Source organism: Triticum urartu, chromosome 6A (genome assembly GCF_056163025.1).
Source record: "Triticum urartu cultivar PI428250 chromosome 6A, HENAU_Tu73, whole genome shotgun sequence".
NCBI lineage: Eukaryota > Viridiplantae > Streptophyta > Magnoliopsida > Poales > Poaceae > Triticum > Triticum urartu.
This window is the reverse complement of record NC_141878.1, coordinates 106,894,040-106,912,553: the sequence shown is the minus strand read 5'-3', so window position 1 is coordinate 106,912,553 and position 18,514 is coordinate 106,894,040. Positions and strand designations below refer to the sequence as shown.

Below are 18,514 nucleotides of genomic sequence, written 5' to 3'. Positions count from 1 at the left end.
TTGTTGCAAACGAAGGTGTCAATTTGCAGCTCAGATTCAAGTTTAGGCAAATTTTCCCTCATCCTACTCCCGATCTCAGGCGAACAAGCAACATCATGCTCCTGCCCCGTCATGCGACATGCGACATGGCCGAGCTCATCCGCAGCTCTGAATGCGAAAATGAAGTGCGACAAGATATGATGACTAGTATAACGGGCAGATGAAGCCAAAGCATAAAACAAGTGTACCATTTGCTCCGATCAAACCGTATATTTGGAAGAGCATCGTATACTAGACACTTGTGGCCAAATCTAGTCATTAGAAATTTACAAGGCGTAAAAAACAAGAGGTCTATACTATACTGGTTCACCTAGCTAGGGCTTGATGCCCTGCGATGAGAACAACGTTCTTGTTGCATACGGTACGGGGACAAGGTCTCTTATGTGCTGTGCCACAGCTTCTTGCAGCTAGCATGCCAATGGCCAGGCAACTGGCTCTAGTAGGTTCCGCTGGCTGCTTTTTTTTAACTGGGCATAACCTTTTCCATTAACTGAATAACGAAAATACATAGTTTCAGACCAGAAACTAGAAGGAACTCGCCTACGAGACACCTGCTATGGGACGAAAACCCGGCGACACCTATATCTCAAATACAAAAGACTCCAACTTCAAACTCGCAGAATACATGTCCTAAACAGGCCACATGCTCGCGCATGAGCAAAATAGAACAACGCATCCCTAGACAAAAGGGGTATCTCCGAGGTAACATCCAGTGGGGTCGGGGTGGAGGGTGGTGCCGGAGAGCGCTCGAAGGTGATGCTGCTCCTCAGATCGTCGCCGAGTCCTCCGTCGCCGCAGCACATATCAACATCATGTTACTTGTGCTGTCCCTCAGCATTTGTGCACCCCGCTCCATTGCCTCATGGTCCGATCCCTTCAGAAGACCTGCCCAGTACCCAGCCCCCGCGTCGCTCCGCTCGGGGCGACTCGGGCGGCGACGAATCCCTAGCGCGCGCCGCCGCCCCCTGCTAGCCCCCCCCCCCCTCGCCGCCACCAGAGTAGGTCTCCGGGCAAGCCAGGGCGGCCGACGAGGACGGTGGCGGCGAGGATCTGCTGCTCCGCCTCCGTGCGGAGAGCCACGGACGCCGAGGCGGCGGCCTCGGAAGGAGAGGCGGCGGCTGGCTCTCCGGCGAGCAGCGGTCGCGGGTGCTGCTCCGCCCCCTCGGCCGCGCGGGCGACGTGGTGGCGGCGGTCGTTTGGTGGCTGGTCTTCGCATGCGGCCTCCTCCGGCGGACGGCGCCAGATCTGCAGGTCTTTCCCTCCCCCTCTCATAGCTCCTTCCATCCCGGCGCTGCTGGTCCTTGGCGGTCCCTGATCGCCGGATCTGGTGTGTTTGGGGTGCGGGAGTGGCGGCAGTCCGGGAGAAATCCTTGGCCGGTGTGGCCCGGCCACAACGGTGACGTCAACTGTTGCCGTGCCCCTCCCTGGAGGCTCCGTCGAGGTTCTGTTCCCCTCTCCCCCTCTCGCCCCGGGTGAAAACCTCAGCCTTTTGGATAGGGCGGCAGCGGCGCTCTACGCCGTCACCTTCCTGGAGGTGCCGCTCAGGTGGTTCGAGAGATGCGAGGGCGTTCTGATTTGGGGATAGGGGGATCGACGGTCGCGTGGTCCGATTTTATCGTTCTGCGCTTCCTTCCTCGGCTCCTTCGATCTTGATAGCTTCATCCCTTCGTGTGTGGCTCTATGCGTGTGGGCGAGGATCTTCCAAGGCGAGCTCGTCTCAGCTGGGGGCGGGGCTGAGTATCTCTCAAGGTTGTTCGTGGCTGCCATCTTCTCTGGCTCTAGGGTGAGCTTCCCCATCTTCCGACGGTACGGCGTCCTTCGAGCCAGGACGAGGGGCAGGGGTCCCCTTCGGAGATGGTTTCGGGTAGTTTGTTGCATCTCACCACTCCTGGTGCAGATGAGGGCATGCTCCCTGCCTATGATGGGTCTCATCTTGTTAGTGCTTCCGCTCCACCTATGGTGCTCATTCTGCGGCTGGGGACTTCATCGACATCAAGCGAAGCTTTGTTGTCCATTTTGTTGTAGTGCTTGGTGTTGTTGAGGTTTGTAAGTTGTCTAGTAGCACCATGTATCTGCCGTCTTTTTCTGTTTTCTTCTTATAAAGTGTTGTCCGTTGTAACTCCTGGCCGGTTGATGACTTTGTTAATTCAAAGTCGGGCTCTTTCTCGAGCCTTCGTTCTAAAAAAAAGACCTACCCAGTAATTGATATAAACACATGCGGAAGAAGGCGATTTCAAAAGGAGTTTTAGGCAGTTTCCGCTGGCTGCCTGCAGCTAGCGGTGCACCCAAGCAAGCAAGCAGCTCTCAGCGGCGGAGCTAGCTATAGCCGGCCGCAGCAGTAATCGATCGTGTTTTGTTTGGGGGGTCTCTTTTGTGGCAGCTCCTTTTAGCTGTTGTTGATCCTCCCGAATTCCTTCATCAATGTAGGATCTTGATTTGTTTGCTGCCTCCAAACAATGCTTGTCCTCGATCTTGAAGATGAAAGACTTGCTTTCTTAAAAATAAATTTTTATACAAAGTCTGTAGTCCCAAACAAGTTAGGGTAGGTTAGAGGCGAAATCCATAAGATCTCGCAACCAATTCATGGCTCTGGCACATGGATAGCAAGCTTCCACGCACCTCTGTCCATAGCTAGCTCTTTGGTGATACTCCAATCCTTCAGGTCTTTCTTAACGGACTCCTTCCATGTTAAATTCGGTCTACCCCGCCCTCTCTTGACATTCTTCACACGGTTTAGCCGTCCGCTATGCACTGGATCTTCTGGAGGCCTGCGCTGAATATGCCTAAATCATCTCAGACGATGTTGGACAAGTTTTCTCAAAAATAAATAAATAAATAAAATGTTGTTGCCACTACGTGTTCGTCAAGTCACTGGACTAGGGCTCGATTTTTCATTGGTAGGCACTAGACGGGGAGACCCCGCTTGAGCCGGTGTCCGTATGGCCACCGATTTCAATTTGCATCAATGCAATACTTTGAATTTTGAAAGACTTTCCAGGTCGTCCATGAATGGAGGTTGACGTTGACCTGATATTGGTCCGTCCTTTTCATCATGTTTGCAATAATAAAGTTTTAAGCCAAGCTCCTGATCTTACGAGATACACTCCCGGCTACACGCAGTCAGGAAGCATTGCCTCCACTCTGGTCTCGAGTCTCAACCATGGCCGCGTCCTGCATTCACCTTGTCATTCTCCTTTGTCTGGTCCCAGCAGCCACCGTCGCCTCACCTCGTCGTAATTTACGCAAGTCCCCGGTCGACATCGCCGCGGCCGCGCCGTCTCCGGCAGGCGCGTCGCGGCCAACCACCTTCTTCGAGGTGGCCCGCCCGCTCCGCCCGCCACCGGGCAGCTCCGGCCCGTGCTCCACGCTCCTGCTATCCGGCTCCTTCGCGTACACCTTCACCAAGCCGCCCGCCACCGCCGCGTACTCCCCGCCGCCCTGCCTGGGCCGCGGCGGCGCCTCGGCGGTCTCCCTCGCCGTCCTCGAGTGGCGCGCCACCTGCCGGGGCGTCCAGTTCGACAGGATCTTCGGCGTCTGGCTCGGCGGCGCCGAGCTCCTCCGCGGCAGCACCGCCGAGCCGCTGCAGAACGGCGTCGTCTGGTCCGTCTCCAAGGACGTCACCAGGCACGCGTCCCTCCTCGCCGCCGGCAACTCCACCCTCGCCGTCTTCGTCGAGAACCTCGTCAACAGCCAGTACACCGGCGTGTACTACGCCAACGTCACGCTCCACCTCTACTTCCGCCGCACGCCGACGAGGCCGCCGCCCGCCGTGGCTCCCGCCGACCTCATCGTCCCGATGTCCAGAGGCTTGCCTCTCAACGACGGGCTCTGGTACAAGATCCAGAACGCCACCGACGTCGCGTCCAAGAGCGTCGCGCTGCCATCCAACACCTACCGCGCGGTCCTCGAACTCTACGTCTCGTTCCACGGGGACGACGAGTTCTGGTGGACAAACCAGCCCGGCGCCGACGCCAACGGCCCGTTCCGCGAGGTCACCGTCCGTGTTGACGGGGTCCTCGCCGGCGCCGCCTGGCCGTTCCCCGTCATCTTCACCGGCGGCATCAACCCCCTCCTATGGCAGCCCATCACCGGCATCGGCTCCTTCAACCTCCCGACGTACGACGTCGAGGTGACGCCGTTGCTGGGCAAGATGCTGGACGGCAAGGCGCACGCGTTCGCGTTCGCGGTGACCAACGCCGTGGACGTGTGGTACGTCGACGCCAACCTCCACCTCTGGCTGGACCCTGGGAGCACGGCGACGGCGGCGGCCCTCGTGAGCTACGTGGCGCCGGAGCTAGCGGCGGCGACGACGTCCTCCCGCACGACGGCGAGCCGGCAGGTGTCGGCGACCGGATGGGTGAAGTCGTCGTACGGGAATATCACGACGAACGCCACGCAGACGTTCCATTTCGACAACACCAACACCAACACCAACGACGGCGAGACGGTGAACCAGACGACCGTCGCGCACGCAGGCGTCGCCGCCACGGACCTCGCCGGCGTCCTGTACTACTCGGTGCAGACGCGCCGGAGGTTCCCGCTTTTGTTGGACTCAGGAGCGGACCAGGTGACCGTCACGCACGGGTTGGAGGAAACGACGGTAGCCGCCGGCCGGTGGTCGTCGGGGCCCAGGTACCAGTCGCTGCGCAACACGCGGCGGAGCAGCGTCGCCGGGGCGTCGCGGGGCGTCCGGCAGACGTACAGGTACGAGGCCACCGATGGGTGCTACCTGAGGAACGTGACCAGCAGCGGTTACAACATCGTGTCGGACCAGTCCAGTGAGGCGTGCGTGAAGGGGTCATTGCGTTGATCTACAGGATCAAGCAGTAAATAAAGTGTACGGTGATATACGATAACGAGTAACAGGTGGTTCGTTCAGTGATCCTCCGTGACAGATGTTTTCGCTTTTTTCTTGTTCTTAGTTGTGGCTTATCAAGCATTCAGTCAGCTTCATCAAGAACAAGATATGCTATTTGACGCAGACTCACTTTCCCCATTTCCAGAATATCATTCGGCCTTCCAGGAGTTGCAACAACCATGTCAGCACCATGCTCTAAATCTCTTATCTGAGGGCCTTTTGGAGCACCATCATATAGACACTGCAAAAGAAAAATTATGATTAATACGATATATATATCTCTCTCTGTGTGTGTGTAGTTTACAAAAACGGAAATACCATTTCTTAGGTACGAGTAACATTAGCATCTACTCCCTTCGTTTCGAATTACTTGTCGCAGGTATGGATATATCTAGATGTATTTTAGTTCTAGATACATCCATTTCTGCGATGAATAATTTGAAACGGAGGGAGTAGCAATGTGGATAAACAAGTGTATTAAGTGGTCTAAGAGTAGAGCAGTGTAGTGCAGATGTAAAGATAGAAGAAACATACAGTAGATGACATTCTCGAGAGTTATTTATAAGGATGGCAATGGGTCGGGTTTGGATCGGGTTGAACAATATCAAATCCATATCCATATCCATGAAGGTAGTCTCAGCCCATCCATGAAAAAATCCATGGGCGAAAAATTGTGACCATGTCCAAATCCGATGGATATCCATACCCATTGGATATCCATCGGGTCCTCTCAAAACCTATACATAAGACATAACTCATTGCACAATGTGCACTCTGCATTGGCGTGCTCACTCCCTGCCGTGCAGTCACAGCCCTTGCATTGTCCCACTACTGCGGCCATGCATCAATGTGTGTGTGGAAAAGCGAAGATGGAGCTGGGTTGTCGCAGGCCAGTAGTGGCTGCTGCAGAGATCCACCTTACGTGGGGGTAGCGGCTGGCAGCGGCGACCTCCTCTAGGGCTATGAGAGGAGTAACTCAAGATGGCACCGATTCTCAATGACAAGTCATTTAATTAGTGTAGATAATAGGATGAGAAGGTGCATTGGAGTATGTTTCGGTGGGGATTGTGTAATTTTTTTTGGATGTTTTAGATAAAGGATAAAATTATAGTGGAACATGTGACTATGGGGTAGGGATAGCAGAATATTGCTCATTAAGTCAGACGATCGGGTCGAGTTTGAATATATCCATGGGTACAAGATTATGTCCATGCCCTATCCACGAGTAATCAGATCGGGTTTGGACGCTACCCATGGGCGCAAAAGCATATCCAAACCCTATCCATTCGGGTTGGATATCCATGGGTATCCATGTCCATGGATAAAATTGCCATCCTTAGTTATTTACTCAAAACCACCACATTATGGGCTAGGGTAACAGATCGGTACCACATTTGAGGCAGTTCACAAAAAACTACCAACAATGGGGCTAATCTGTAACGCGGAGCACTGACGCTGCGTTTTAGCCCAGAAAACAGCGAATCCGGCAGGTGGGTCCCGCCTGTCGGGCTGACGTGGCGCGTGTTGATGGACGCCGTTAGACGGAGAGAGACGGCCGTTTTGGCGCGCCCGTTTAAGTGGCCCACACCGGTCGGTGTTCGAACCAGACCAGCCAGTTCATCACTCTCGCTCTCCTCTCTCTCGACCCCGACCACCGCCGGCGCCGCCACTGTCGACTCGCCGCCTTTCGCCGCTCCGCCATGGTTTCTTGGAGCGACCAGTCCTCGAGCTCTTCTTCGGACGGCGAAGAAGTCACTAGCCAGGTATGCATGTTCGCCTCTCGCCTCCCCCACGAATTAGGGTTCATCCCGCTAGGGTTAGTGTAACACCCCCAATGTCATGCTACAGTAATCACCTGTTAATGGTGCCATGTCATCATGTTACTGTTGTTAATCTTCACTTGATCCAAATCACCATTCTAATTCAAATCCAAATTAAAGTCAAAAATTCAAATTTGCCAAACATGAAAACTAAAATGTTCAAAGTGTGAAAAATAATCTCTGGTTATTTATCATGTTGAAACCAACCTCTTTTGGGATTCCAAAGTGCCCCTGGGAATTTATTTTGTGGTCTGCCAACATTTAAAATTGGCCTTTTCAATTTCTAGAAATGATTAGACAACTCATTTTGGCCTCGAACATTTTGTGACTCGTAGAAATAATTTGCTTGTTTTATGAGACAAGTCTCTTATCTAACAAAACTGTTTACAGTTTAATAGAAAACAATAGCAAAGTTTTAATTAGAAAATAAAATGGAGAGGAGACCCCCGGGCCAACTGAGCCAACTGGCCCAGCTAGCCAACAGGCCGGTCCAGTCGGCCAGCCCACCCCGGTCGGCCCATCTCTCCTCGCATAACCCCACCACCACCTGCAAACCCTAGCCCACTACCGAACCCAGCAGTCCCCTCCACCCGCGCCGGTCTCGCCTGCTCCGACCGCAGCCGCCAGCCTCGCCCACGCCACCTTTCATGCCCGATGGCCGTCCCCTCCTGCGCCAGCCTCGCCCCCCGCCTCTGTCCCCGCTTCGTCGCAGCACCGCGCCCACGGTCGCCCGCGTCCCGCCCACGCACTCCGCCCGCTCACCGTACCAACCCTGTCACCGCTCTTGCGCCGCGAGCCCCCGCGCCTGGCCGCACCGGGGCCGCTCCGGGGACGCCCCTCCCGCTCCCTGCCGCTGGCCTCGCCCCGCCTCGTCTTTCAGCCGCCCCCTACGCCGCTCACCGCAGGCACTCCCCGCGCCACTCGCCTACGCCGGCTGGCGGCCTCGCCGGAAGCCACGCCCGAGCCGCCCCTGGTGCCGTGCATGCCCAGGGCCGCGTGCCCCGGCGTCCGCGCATGCGCCACCGGGGCGGAGGCCCGATTAGCTCTGCTCCCGCAGCACCGATAACCCGCTCCATCGAGGCCCCCTGGGTCACTGACGTTGGGGCCCCACGTCCCCTTTTTCTTTTTTAAAAAAAGATAAAATAAAAATAATTAATAAAATAATTAATTATTAATATAATTAATTAGGGTTTAATAAATTTACTTAATTAACCTTGTTATTTAATGCTAATTATCTGTTTATCTAAAATGTGTCAATGACATGTGGGTCCCACACGCACTATTCACACCTTTGACCAGTCAACAGTTGACTTGGTCAACTGGGTCCCCCGGCCCACATGTCAGCCTCTGTGTACATTCTGTGTACACAGGGCTGGGTACCCATAGCGTTTTATCTATTAATTTTGAATTAATAATAATTTCAAAAAATATTTAAATCTTTAGAAAATACTAGTAATTAAACCGTAGCTCGGATGAAAAAGTGTTGTACATGAAAGTTGCTCAGAACGACGAGACGAACCCGGATACCCAACCCGTTCGTCCATCACACGTCTCTAGCATAGCAAACGTTAAACTTTTCCCCTCCGGTTCATCTGTCTGACAGACGTCCGGAACCGGGAAAACTTTCCCGGATGTTATCCTCCTTCGCCAGTATCGCCTAGCGCTGCGTTAGGACACCTCTAGCACCGCTTATTGTCTTGTTATGCTTATGCTTGCGTGTATTTACTGTTTCTCCCCCCTCTTCTCTCCGGTAGACCCCGAGACCGCTGTTAAGGCCCCGGTGTTCGACTACGTCGACGACGACCCCTCCTTGCCAGAGCAACCAGGCAAGCAAACCCCCCTTGAGCATTCCGATATCGCCCATTTCTTTCCCTCTCATGCTTGCATTAGAACTGCTACTGCTTTCTGTATGATCCTACTCTGATGCATAGCCTGTTGTTGTTACCTTCTTTCATAACTTATCTTCTTATCCTAAACTGCTTAGTATAGGTTGGTTAGTGATACATCAGTGACCCCCCACCTTGTCCCTGTTGCCCCTGCTTCATCATCGAAGACCCGATCAACGGGATCGAAGACCAGGCCCCGACACCGCACATCACTTTCCTCTTAGTTGCTCGACACTACTGGGTTACTATTGAGTGCCGAGGGTGAGACCTCTTCAGCACTTCTGTTGTTAACCTGTAGTGTAGTTATTCGGCCGTGGTCATCGAGGGAGATTTCCTCCTTAACCACTTCCGATACGGCTCTGTCGTGCAACCCCTCAAGTGTGAACCTCGAGGGTGGATCCTCTTACGTTCACCTTGATGATTACATCGAGTGGAATTCATCGGGGGTGATTCCTCGGGTTTTCCCCTTGATGTTTCGACACACGGATACTTGGACTTTACCCCTGATACTTGGAAAGATGGGTCGACCCTGAGGGGTACCCGCGCGAGCTTAATTGCGAGTGATGTGGAGACGGGTTGACCTGGAAGGTGCCCGCGAGATACTTACGAGGCGTGCCCGGGCATTCTTAGCCCTTGCCGCAAGTACTCGAGACGGGGCGACGGGGTCACATCGATCATGAGTCTCTGCTCGTTACCGTGCGTTCCTAATCCACTACGATTTGGATATTTGATCCGAGGGGCCTCTGGCCTGATAGCACTAACCATCACGTGGGCATAGTATGGGTGTTCTGTGTCGTATACATCAGCCGAATCTTAATAGACGTCAGCAACTGAGCGGCGCGCGCCGGGTTGGACTGCATAAGCTCCTGCCTTGTTGAAGGAGGTAGCTAGGTCTGCTCACCGGCCGCATACGCAACGTGCAGGAGTTCCCGGGGAGATGGCCCATGACCCCTGGGGGCATAGGTTTAGTCCGGCGTGCTGGCCTCTTTATTAAGCCTAGGTCGGGTTGCGACGTATTGTTTGGCCGAGGCCGGGCATGACCCAGGAAAGTGTGTCCGGCCGGAGTTAATCGAGCGTGGTGGGTAAGTTGGTGCACCCCTGCAGGGAAGAAAACATCTATCGATAGTCTATCCTACGGTAACGGACACTTGGAGTTGTATCCCGATCGATACAACTTGAACTGGATACTTGAGATGAGAAATGAATGGATTGTGATGAGAAACGGATGGTGATGAGAATTGGATTGTGATGATAACTAGATAGTATGGCTCTGGGATTGCTTTCTCGCAGGGAGTCAAGAAAGGATCTCTGGCCGAGGTTGATAACACTTCTACTACTTTACTTTATGCTACTCTACTCCCCCTGTTGCTGCAAGATGGTGGTTTCGAGAAGATGCTAGTCTTCGATAGGCTAGGCTTTCCCCTTCCCTTCTGGCATTCTGCAGTTTAGTCCACAGATACAACCCATTCCTTTGATACAGATGCATACTTAGTTTAGATCTGATGTAAGTCTTGCGAGTACTTTGGATGAATACTCACGGTTTCTTTGCTACCTCTTTCCCCCCTACCCTATTGTTGCGACCAGATGATGGATCCCGGGAGCCAGACGACACCACTGAAGACTACTGCTACCCTGAGGTTGCCTACTACTATGTGACAACCGCTGACGACTTGGAGTAGTTAGGAGGCTCCCAGGCAGGAGGCCTTGCCTTTTCGATCGTTGCTACTTTTGTGCTAGCCTTCTTAAGGCATACTTGTCTAACTTATGTTTGTACTCAGATATTGTTGCTTCCGCTGACTCTTGTGTATTCGAGCTTATGTATTCGAGCCCTCGAGGCCCCTGGCTTGTAATATAAAGCTTGTATTATTTTAATTTGTGTCTAGAGTTGTGTTGTGATATCTTCCCGTGAGTCCTTGATCTTGATCGTACACATTTGCATGTATGATTAGTGTACGATTGAATCGAGGGCGTCACAAGTTGGTATCAGAGCCGACTGCCTGTAGGTAGCCCCCTTTCCAACTCCTTGGCCGAAGTTGAGTCTAGTCACTGGAAAACTTTTACTAACATGGCTATGCGGCCCATGGGTCCACGTCGCCGTTGGGTGGTAGTAGGATCTTTTATTCATTGTCTATACTCTGGGACTCTGATCTCTCTTCTGTTCGGGTTAAAATGGTTTTACTAACTCTAACATTAGGATCTCGTGATCACATCCACCTGGAGAGCCCTTATTACAGGTGATCGCTGGCTGCACCAGAAGTTTCCGAGGTTACTCTACGATGTTCTCCCGAGACACATATACCCACCGCCTTTGCAAATTCCCTACCATTGTTATGTCCCTATTGATAACTGCTTACACCTACCATTCTTACATTCAATCCCATTGATCTTGTTATTACAAGATGCCCTGAACTGCTCTCCATTGTTCCGAGAATCCCCTGAACTTACTGCCTTACAATTCCTTGTCACCTGAATACCCCTACGGATAACTTTGTGCACCTATTGAGTATCCGCTCATCCTCAGTTGATTCATGTACTTCACAAAAGTCTTCGTAATACCATTCGTTCTTGTGAAAATCCTCAGCAGCCTATTGTTCTTGAATTTCTTGCTTGCTTGCATTATGGTTAATACCATAAGTCTAGTAATCTTATTGTCATCCATTGTCTTTATCATTTTGAGTCCGTTGATACAATATGTTGCGAATGCTCGCAATCCTCAATCAGATCCTAGAATTCATCCTTCCGGCTCAGACGTCATTTTAACATGTGCTGGATCTCGACCAATCAAATCGCCATCGATTGTACCACTAAGGCTATTCTACCTATCCATCCCTAATCAGAGCATTACTTCTGATCCCTTGTCTTGGAATTCATAATTCCTTTGCAATTGAGCTTTGAGTTAGTCAGTTGTTTCTATAATCTGATATCCTTGCATTCTTTCTTCCTCTGGTTGAGTACTGATGCTCACCTCCGATCCCTTGTGGACCACCAGCCCCCTTTTTCGGATTTTATCCGACAACGTCCTTCTTATTCAATAAGCTTGTGAGCCTTTCCCCGGATACATAATGCTTTGGTAAATTGTATCGTCCGCTTTCTCAAGCATGCTCTACTATCGAGCTTGTGTTATTTATTCTTGAAATTTATGATATATGTTCCTAAGATGCCCCGATGGATTGAACCTATGCATTCCCTAATCTGTGCGAACTCAAAAGTTATGCGGGTTATACTCTACTGGCTTTTCGTCAGATAAAATTTCAATACTATAGCTTCATCAAGAGCGAGAAGTAAAATGAAAGGTTATGCATTGTAGAAGTGGGAGTCGACCCTGAACCTTTGTGTTCATGCCCACGGACACGGTGTGGGACTTATCATGAAAGTTTCTTGCAAGGATATTTAATCATTTGAATATTCTTCCAGTATCGTAAATTGGATCCCTTGCAGTTATGGTCCCGACCATATTTCCTCCTTGATCCCATTTACTGGGTAAGTTAAATTACTTATCCTCTACAACTCATTTCCCCCGTCCAACCTCTACTCTGATTTACCTTCTGGCATTGCACCTAGTACTTGATACCGGAAAGCTTTATGCCCCATCACATCATTCCTAGCCTGATCGGCTATATTTTTATCTTGTCAACTTTATAACTGTGCTACCTAGTCCTTATACCCGGAGCAACTTCCGCCGATGAGCTAAGCTTACGTCGATCTTCCTCATCTTATCATTTCACCTCGAACAACAAGCTTGACTTTGAGCTTGTGTCGAATCCGTGGTTCTCATAGCCTTTCACTTCATCCTTCCTTTTCTGCTCGGTGGCATCTTCTTAGAGTCTCTCGACAAAATTTGCCTTGACCACCGTCAACACTTTGGCTTCTTCAGAGATGTCAACTGAATTCATGGCTAGAAATACCATCCTTGCCTCTCTATGACTTGTGTCAGCATCAACAACATTCTTGTCTCCCCCAACACAAACTTGATCATATTAATTTAGCGAATACATCCTTTTTGACATGTCGATGGATTGCTACTGAGCCCGCCGGCCACACCCTCATCTTTTCCCTGCTAAAGTTGTATGACTTATTTTCTAAGTTGTTTCTGATGGATCCTTGGTGTATCCAAAGTCCGACCTTTGCTTGAAACCATGTCAATGCTATCTCGAAGCATGTCTGTGGTAATCCAATCTCCAATAAGAACATTTGAAGCACGATACTAAATCTTCTTTATCAATTATCCAAACACCGTTGTATGGGTAATGTCATGAAATTTCTTTCCCCTTACCTAAATGGTTTTATACTTCTATCCTGTCATGGATACCATGCTCTGCTTGTCCTTGGGAAGGAAATACCCCTGAAGTATGTGTTTAAACACATTTTCCTTTCCATTGTTCTGTTTAATCTGACTATTAATTTTTCCTTTCCATTGGTTTGTTTAAACCTTATTGTGATCTATATTATATAAGCAACAATATTTCCCTACTTATGTAAACACCTCATTGTATCACTCTGTCAGTAAGACCCTGTTACTGTTGTTGACGACATTCTGTTAGCCACCGATGGACGAGAACTTTGCCTAATGGCCGCCTCGTTCAACGAGCAAGGAAATGGTTCTCTTCATCCCTTGCCCTTGGTACCGACGTTGTTGCCGACATAACTGGAAGGTTACACTCTGACATGCCTTACTATCAAGACCGTACAAAATGTCAGCACCCTTCCTACTTTTTAACCCACCTGGTGGGCCCATAACCCACCGTTCCACAGGATCGAAACATGACTCTCCTGTATATCCTCTATTCCAAAGTATCACTGCTCTTGGCTTTGTGTGTTGTCACAAGCCACCGTCCGAGAGATGATCTATTCCCGATGCTCTGAACTCCCCTTCTCACACTCTGTTCAGGTATCGATCGTTTGTCCATTCGCTTGAAACTCCCTATTGTACCTTCATATTTTGCTCTTGATGTTTTTTTTGTTTCAACTCGAGAGATAATTCTGCCACATTCCCTGAATTGTTCACCAGATAGTTAACCCTATAAGGGTCAGTTCTCCCGTAGTTACTCTTTACTTCCGCACTTAAATCTCGGGACAAGATTTCTTGTAGTGGAGGAGATTTGTAACACCCCCAATGTCATGCTACAGTAATCACGTGTTAATGGTGCCATGTCATCGTATTACTGTTGCTAATCTTCACTTGATCCAAATCACCATTCTAATTCAAATCCAAATTAAAGTCAAAAATTCAAATTTGCAAAACATGAAAACTAAAATGTTCAAAGTGTGGCAAATAATCTCTGGTTATTTATCATGTTGGAACCAACCTCTTTTGGGATTCCAAAGTGCCCCTGGGAATTTATTTAGTGGTCTGCCAACATTTAAAATTGGCCTTTCCAATTTCTAGAAATGATTAGACAACTCATTTTGGCCTCGAACATTTTGTGACTCGTAGAAATAATTTGCTTGTTTTATGAGACAAGTCTCTTATCTAACAAAACTGTTTACAGTTTAATAGAAAACAAGAGCAAAGTTTTCATTAGAAAATAAAATGGAGAGGAGACCCCCGGGCCAACTGAGCCAACTGGCCCAGCTAGCCAACAGGCCGGCCCAGTCGGCTAGCCCACCCCGGCCGGCCCATCTCTCCTTGCATAACCCCCCCCCACCACCCGCAAACCCTAGCCCACTACCGAACCCACTCCTTCCCCGCGTTCCCCACACCCCGATCCCCTCTCCCTCGATTCCCCCCCCCCCATGCCTCTCTCCCCTCCCTCGTCTGGATCGGGGCAGAGCCCCCCCTTTCGCCGCGACGTCGCCTCCCGGAGACGCCACCCTACCGCTGCCTTGGCCTCTCCCACGTTGACCCCATCGCCCTCTTCCTTGCCTCCTCCCTACGCCGCCCTCGAGTCGTCGCCTCTCAGGAGCTCATCCCATTGCCGCCGCTACAAGGAGCCCCCTCGCCGGAACCACGACGCCGCTGGACCGTCCCCGTCGTCCTCCCCAACTGCTCCAACGAGCCCGCTGCCAGACCCCTACGCTCCGCTGTGAGCCCACGTCGATTCCCCCTCCCCCTCGACTCTGCCGTCGTGCGCAGCCACGTGCACCGTTGGCCACCATGGCCGCGCTCCAGCAGTCCCCCCACCCGCGCCGGTCTCGCCTGCTCCGGCCGCGGCCTCCAGCCTCGCCCGTGCCACCTCTCATGCCCGTTGGCCGTCCCCCCTGCGCCAGCCTCGCCACCCACCTTTGTCCCCGCTTCGCCGCAGCACCGCGCCCACGGTCGCCCGCGTCCCGCCCACGCACTCCGCTCGCTCACCGTCCCAACCCTGTCACCGCTCTCGCGCTGCGAGCCCCCGCGCCTGGCCGCTCCGGGGACGCCCCTCCCGCTCCCTGCCGCGTCCTGCCGCTGGCCTAGCCCCGCCTCATCTTTCAGCCGCCCCCTACGCCGCTCACCGCAGGCACTCCCCGCGCCACTCGCCTATGCCGGCCGGCGGCCTCACCGGAAGCCGCTCCTGAGCCGCCCTGGTGTCGTGCATGCCAGGGCCGCGTGCTCCGGCGTCCGCGCGTGCGCCACCGGGGTGGAGCCCCGATTAGCTCTGCTCCCGCAGCCCCGATAACCCGCTCCATCGAGGCCCCATGGGTCACTGACGTTGGGGCCCCACGTCCCCTTTTTTTAAAGATAAAATAAAAATAATTAATAAAATAATTAATTATTAATATAATTAAATAGGGGTTTAATAAATTAACTTAATTAACCTTGTTATGTAATGCTAATTATCTGTTTAGCTAAAATGTGCCAATGACATGTGGGTCCCACACGCACTATTCACACCTTTGACCAGTCAACAGTTGACTTGGTCAACCGGGTCCCCTGGCCCACATGTCAGCCTCTGTGTACATTCTGTGTACACTGGGCTGGGTACCCATAGCATTTTATCTATTAATTTTGAATTAATAATAATTTCAGAAAATATTTAAATCTTTAGAAAATAATAGTAATTAAACCGTAGCTCGAATGAAAAAGTGTTATACATGAAAGTTGCTCAGAACGACGAGATGAACCCGGATACGCAACCCGTTCGTCCGTCACACATCTCTAGCATAGCAAACGTTGAACTTTTCCCCTCCGGTTCATCTGTCTGACAGACGTCCGGAACCGGGAAAACTTTCCCGGATGTTATCCTCCTTCGCCAGTATTGCCTAGCGCTGCGTTAGGACACCTCTAGCACCTCTTATTGTCTTGTTATGCTTATGCTTGCATGTATTTACTGTTTCTCCCCCCTCTTCTCTCCGGTAGACCCCGAGACCGCTGCTAAGGCCCCGGTGATCGACTACGTCGACGACGACCCCTCCTTGCCAGAGCAACCAGGCAAGCAAACCCCCCTTGAGCATTCCGATATCGCCCATTTCTTTCCCTCTCATGCTTGCATTAGAACTGCTACTGCTTTCTGTATGATCCTACTCTGATGCATAGCCTGTTGTTGTTACCTGCTTTCATAACTTATCTTCTTATCCTAAACTGCTTAGTATATGTTGGTTAGTGATACATCAGTGACCCCCCACCTTGTCCCTGTTGCCCCTGCTTCATCATCGAAGACCCGATCAATGGGATCGAAGACCAGGCCCCGACACCGCTGATACGTCTCCAACGTATCTATAATTTTGATTGCTCCATGCTATATTATCTACTGTTTTGGGCAATATTGGGCTTTATTATCCACTTTTATATTATTTTTGGGACTAACCTATTAACCGGAGGCCCAGCCTAGATTTCCTGTTTTATGCCTATTTTAGTGTTTTGAAGAAAAGGAATATCAGACGGAGTCGAAACGGAACGAAATCAACTGGAGAAGTTATTTTTGGAAGGAAATACACCTGATGGACTTGGACCCCACGTCAGAAGATACGGGAGCTGCCCACGAGGGTGGGGGCGCGCCCACACCCCTAGGGCGCGCCCCCTGCCTCGTGGGGCCCCTATGGCTCCTCCGACGTCCTCCCTGCACCCATATATACCCACGTGACCTAAAACTTCCAAAACGCAAGATAGATCGGGAGTTCCGCCGCCAGAAGCCTCCGTAGCCACCAAAAGTCAATCGGGACCCTGTTCTGGCACCCTATCGGAGGGGGGAACCCTCACCGGTGGCCATCTTCATCATCCCGGTGCTCTCCATGATGAGGAGGGAGTAGTTCTCCCTCGGGGCTGAGGGTATGTACCTGTAGCTATGTGTTTGATCTCTCTCTCTCTCTCGTGTTCTTGAGATGATACGATCTTGATGTATCGCGAGCTTTGCTATTATATTTGGATCCTATGATGTTTCTTCCCCCTCTTCTCTCTTGTAATGAATTGAGTTTCCCCTTTGAAGTAATCTTATCGGATTGAGTTTTTAAAGATTTGAGAACACTTGATGTATGTCTTGCCGTGGATATTTGTGGTGGCAATGGGATACCACGTGCCACTTGATGTATGTTAAGGTGATCAACTTGCGGGTTTCGTGACATTGGGAACCTATGCATAGGGGTTGGCACACGTTTTCGTCGTGATTCTCTGGTAGAACTTTGGGGCACTCTTTGAGGTTCTATGTGTTGGTTGAATAGATGAATCTGAGATTGTGTGATGCATATCGTATAATCATGCCCACGGATACTTGAGGTGACATTGGAGTATCTAGGTGACATTAGGGTTTTGGTTGATTTGTATCTTAAGGTGTTATTCTAGTACGAACTCTAGGGCTGTTTGTGACACTTATAGGAATAGCCCAATGGATTGATTGGAAAGAATAACTTTGAGGTGGTTTCGTACCCTACCATAATCTATTCGTTCGTTCTCCGCTATTAGTGACTTTGGAGTGACTCTTTGTTGCATGTTGAGGGATAGTTTTATGATCCAATTATGTTAGTATTGTTGAGGGAACTTACACTAGCGAAAGTATGAACCCTAGGCCTTGTTTTCTATCATTGCAATACCGTTTACGCTCACTTTTATCATTCATTACCTTGCTGTTTTTATATTTTCAGATTACAAATACCTTTATCTACCATCCATATACCACTTGTATCACCATCTCTTCACCGAACTAGTGCACCTATACAATTTACCATTGTATTGGGTGTGTTGGGGACACAAGAGACTCTTTGTTATTTGGTTGCAGGGTTGCTTGAGAGAGACCATCTTCATCCTACGCCTCCTACGGATTGATAAACCTTAGGTCATCCACTTGAGGGAAATTTGCTACTGTCCTACAAACCTCTGCACTTGGAGGCCCAACAACGTCTACAAGAAGAAGGTTGTGTAGTAGACATCAACCGCACATCACTTTCCTCTTAGTTGCTCGACACTACTGGGTTACTATCGAGTGCCGAGGGTGAGACCTCTTCAGCACTTCTGTTGTTAACCTGTAGTGTAGTTATTCGGTCGTGGTCATCGAGGGTGATTTCCTCCTTAACCACTCCCGATACGGCTCTGTCGTGCAACCCCTCAAGTGTGAACCTCGAGGGTGGATCCTCTTACGTTCACCTTGATGATTACATTGAGTGGAATTCACCGGGGGTGATTCCTCGGGTTTTCCCCTTGATGTTTGGACACACAGATACTTGGACTTTACCCCTGATACTTGGAAAGACGGGTCGACCCTGAGGGGTACCCGCGCGAGCTTAATTGCGAGTGATGTGGAGACAGGTTGACCTGGAAGGTGCCCGCGAGATACTTATGAGGCGTGATCGGGCATTCTTAGCCCTTGCGCAAGTACTCGAGACGGGGCGACGGGGTCACATCGATCGTGAGTCTCTGCTCGTAACCGCGCGTTCCTAATCCACTACGATTTGGATATTTGATCCGAGGGGCCTCTGGCCTGATAGCACTAACCATCACGTGGGCATAGTATGGGTGTTCTGCGTTGTATACATCAGCCGAAGCTTAATAGGCGTCAGCGACTGAG

At 50.9% G+C, this 18,514-nt stretch overlaps 1 protein-coding gene across 1 annotated transcript; it reads left to right on the top strand.

Annotated features, from left to right (window-relative positions):
* The first annotated feature begins 3,140 nt into the window (after positions 1-3,140).
* On the top strand, positions 3,141-5,164 carry LOC125515751 (peptide-N4-(N-acetyl-beta-glucosaminyl)asparagine amidase A). Its single transcript, XM_048681254.2, has one exon. The coding sequence runs from the start codon at positions 3,200-3,202 to the stop codon at positions 4,847-4,849; it is 1,650 nt and encodes a 549-aa protein (XP_048537211.2). The 5' UTR covers positions 3,141-3,199; the 3' UTR covers positions 4,850-5,164.
* The last annotated feature ends 13,350 nt before the right edge of the window (positions 5,165-18,514 follow it).

Bases quoted from the DNA above. Each gene is read 5' to 3' on its own strand.
- LOC125515751 (XM_048681254.2), top strand. From the start codon at position 3,200: ATGGCCGCGTCCTGCATTCACCTTGTCATTCTCCTTTGTCTGGTCCCA.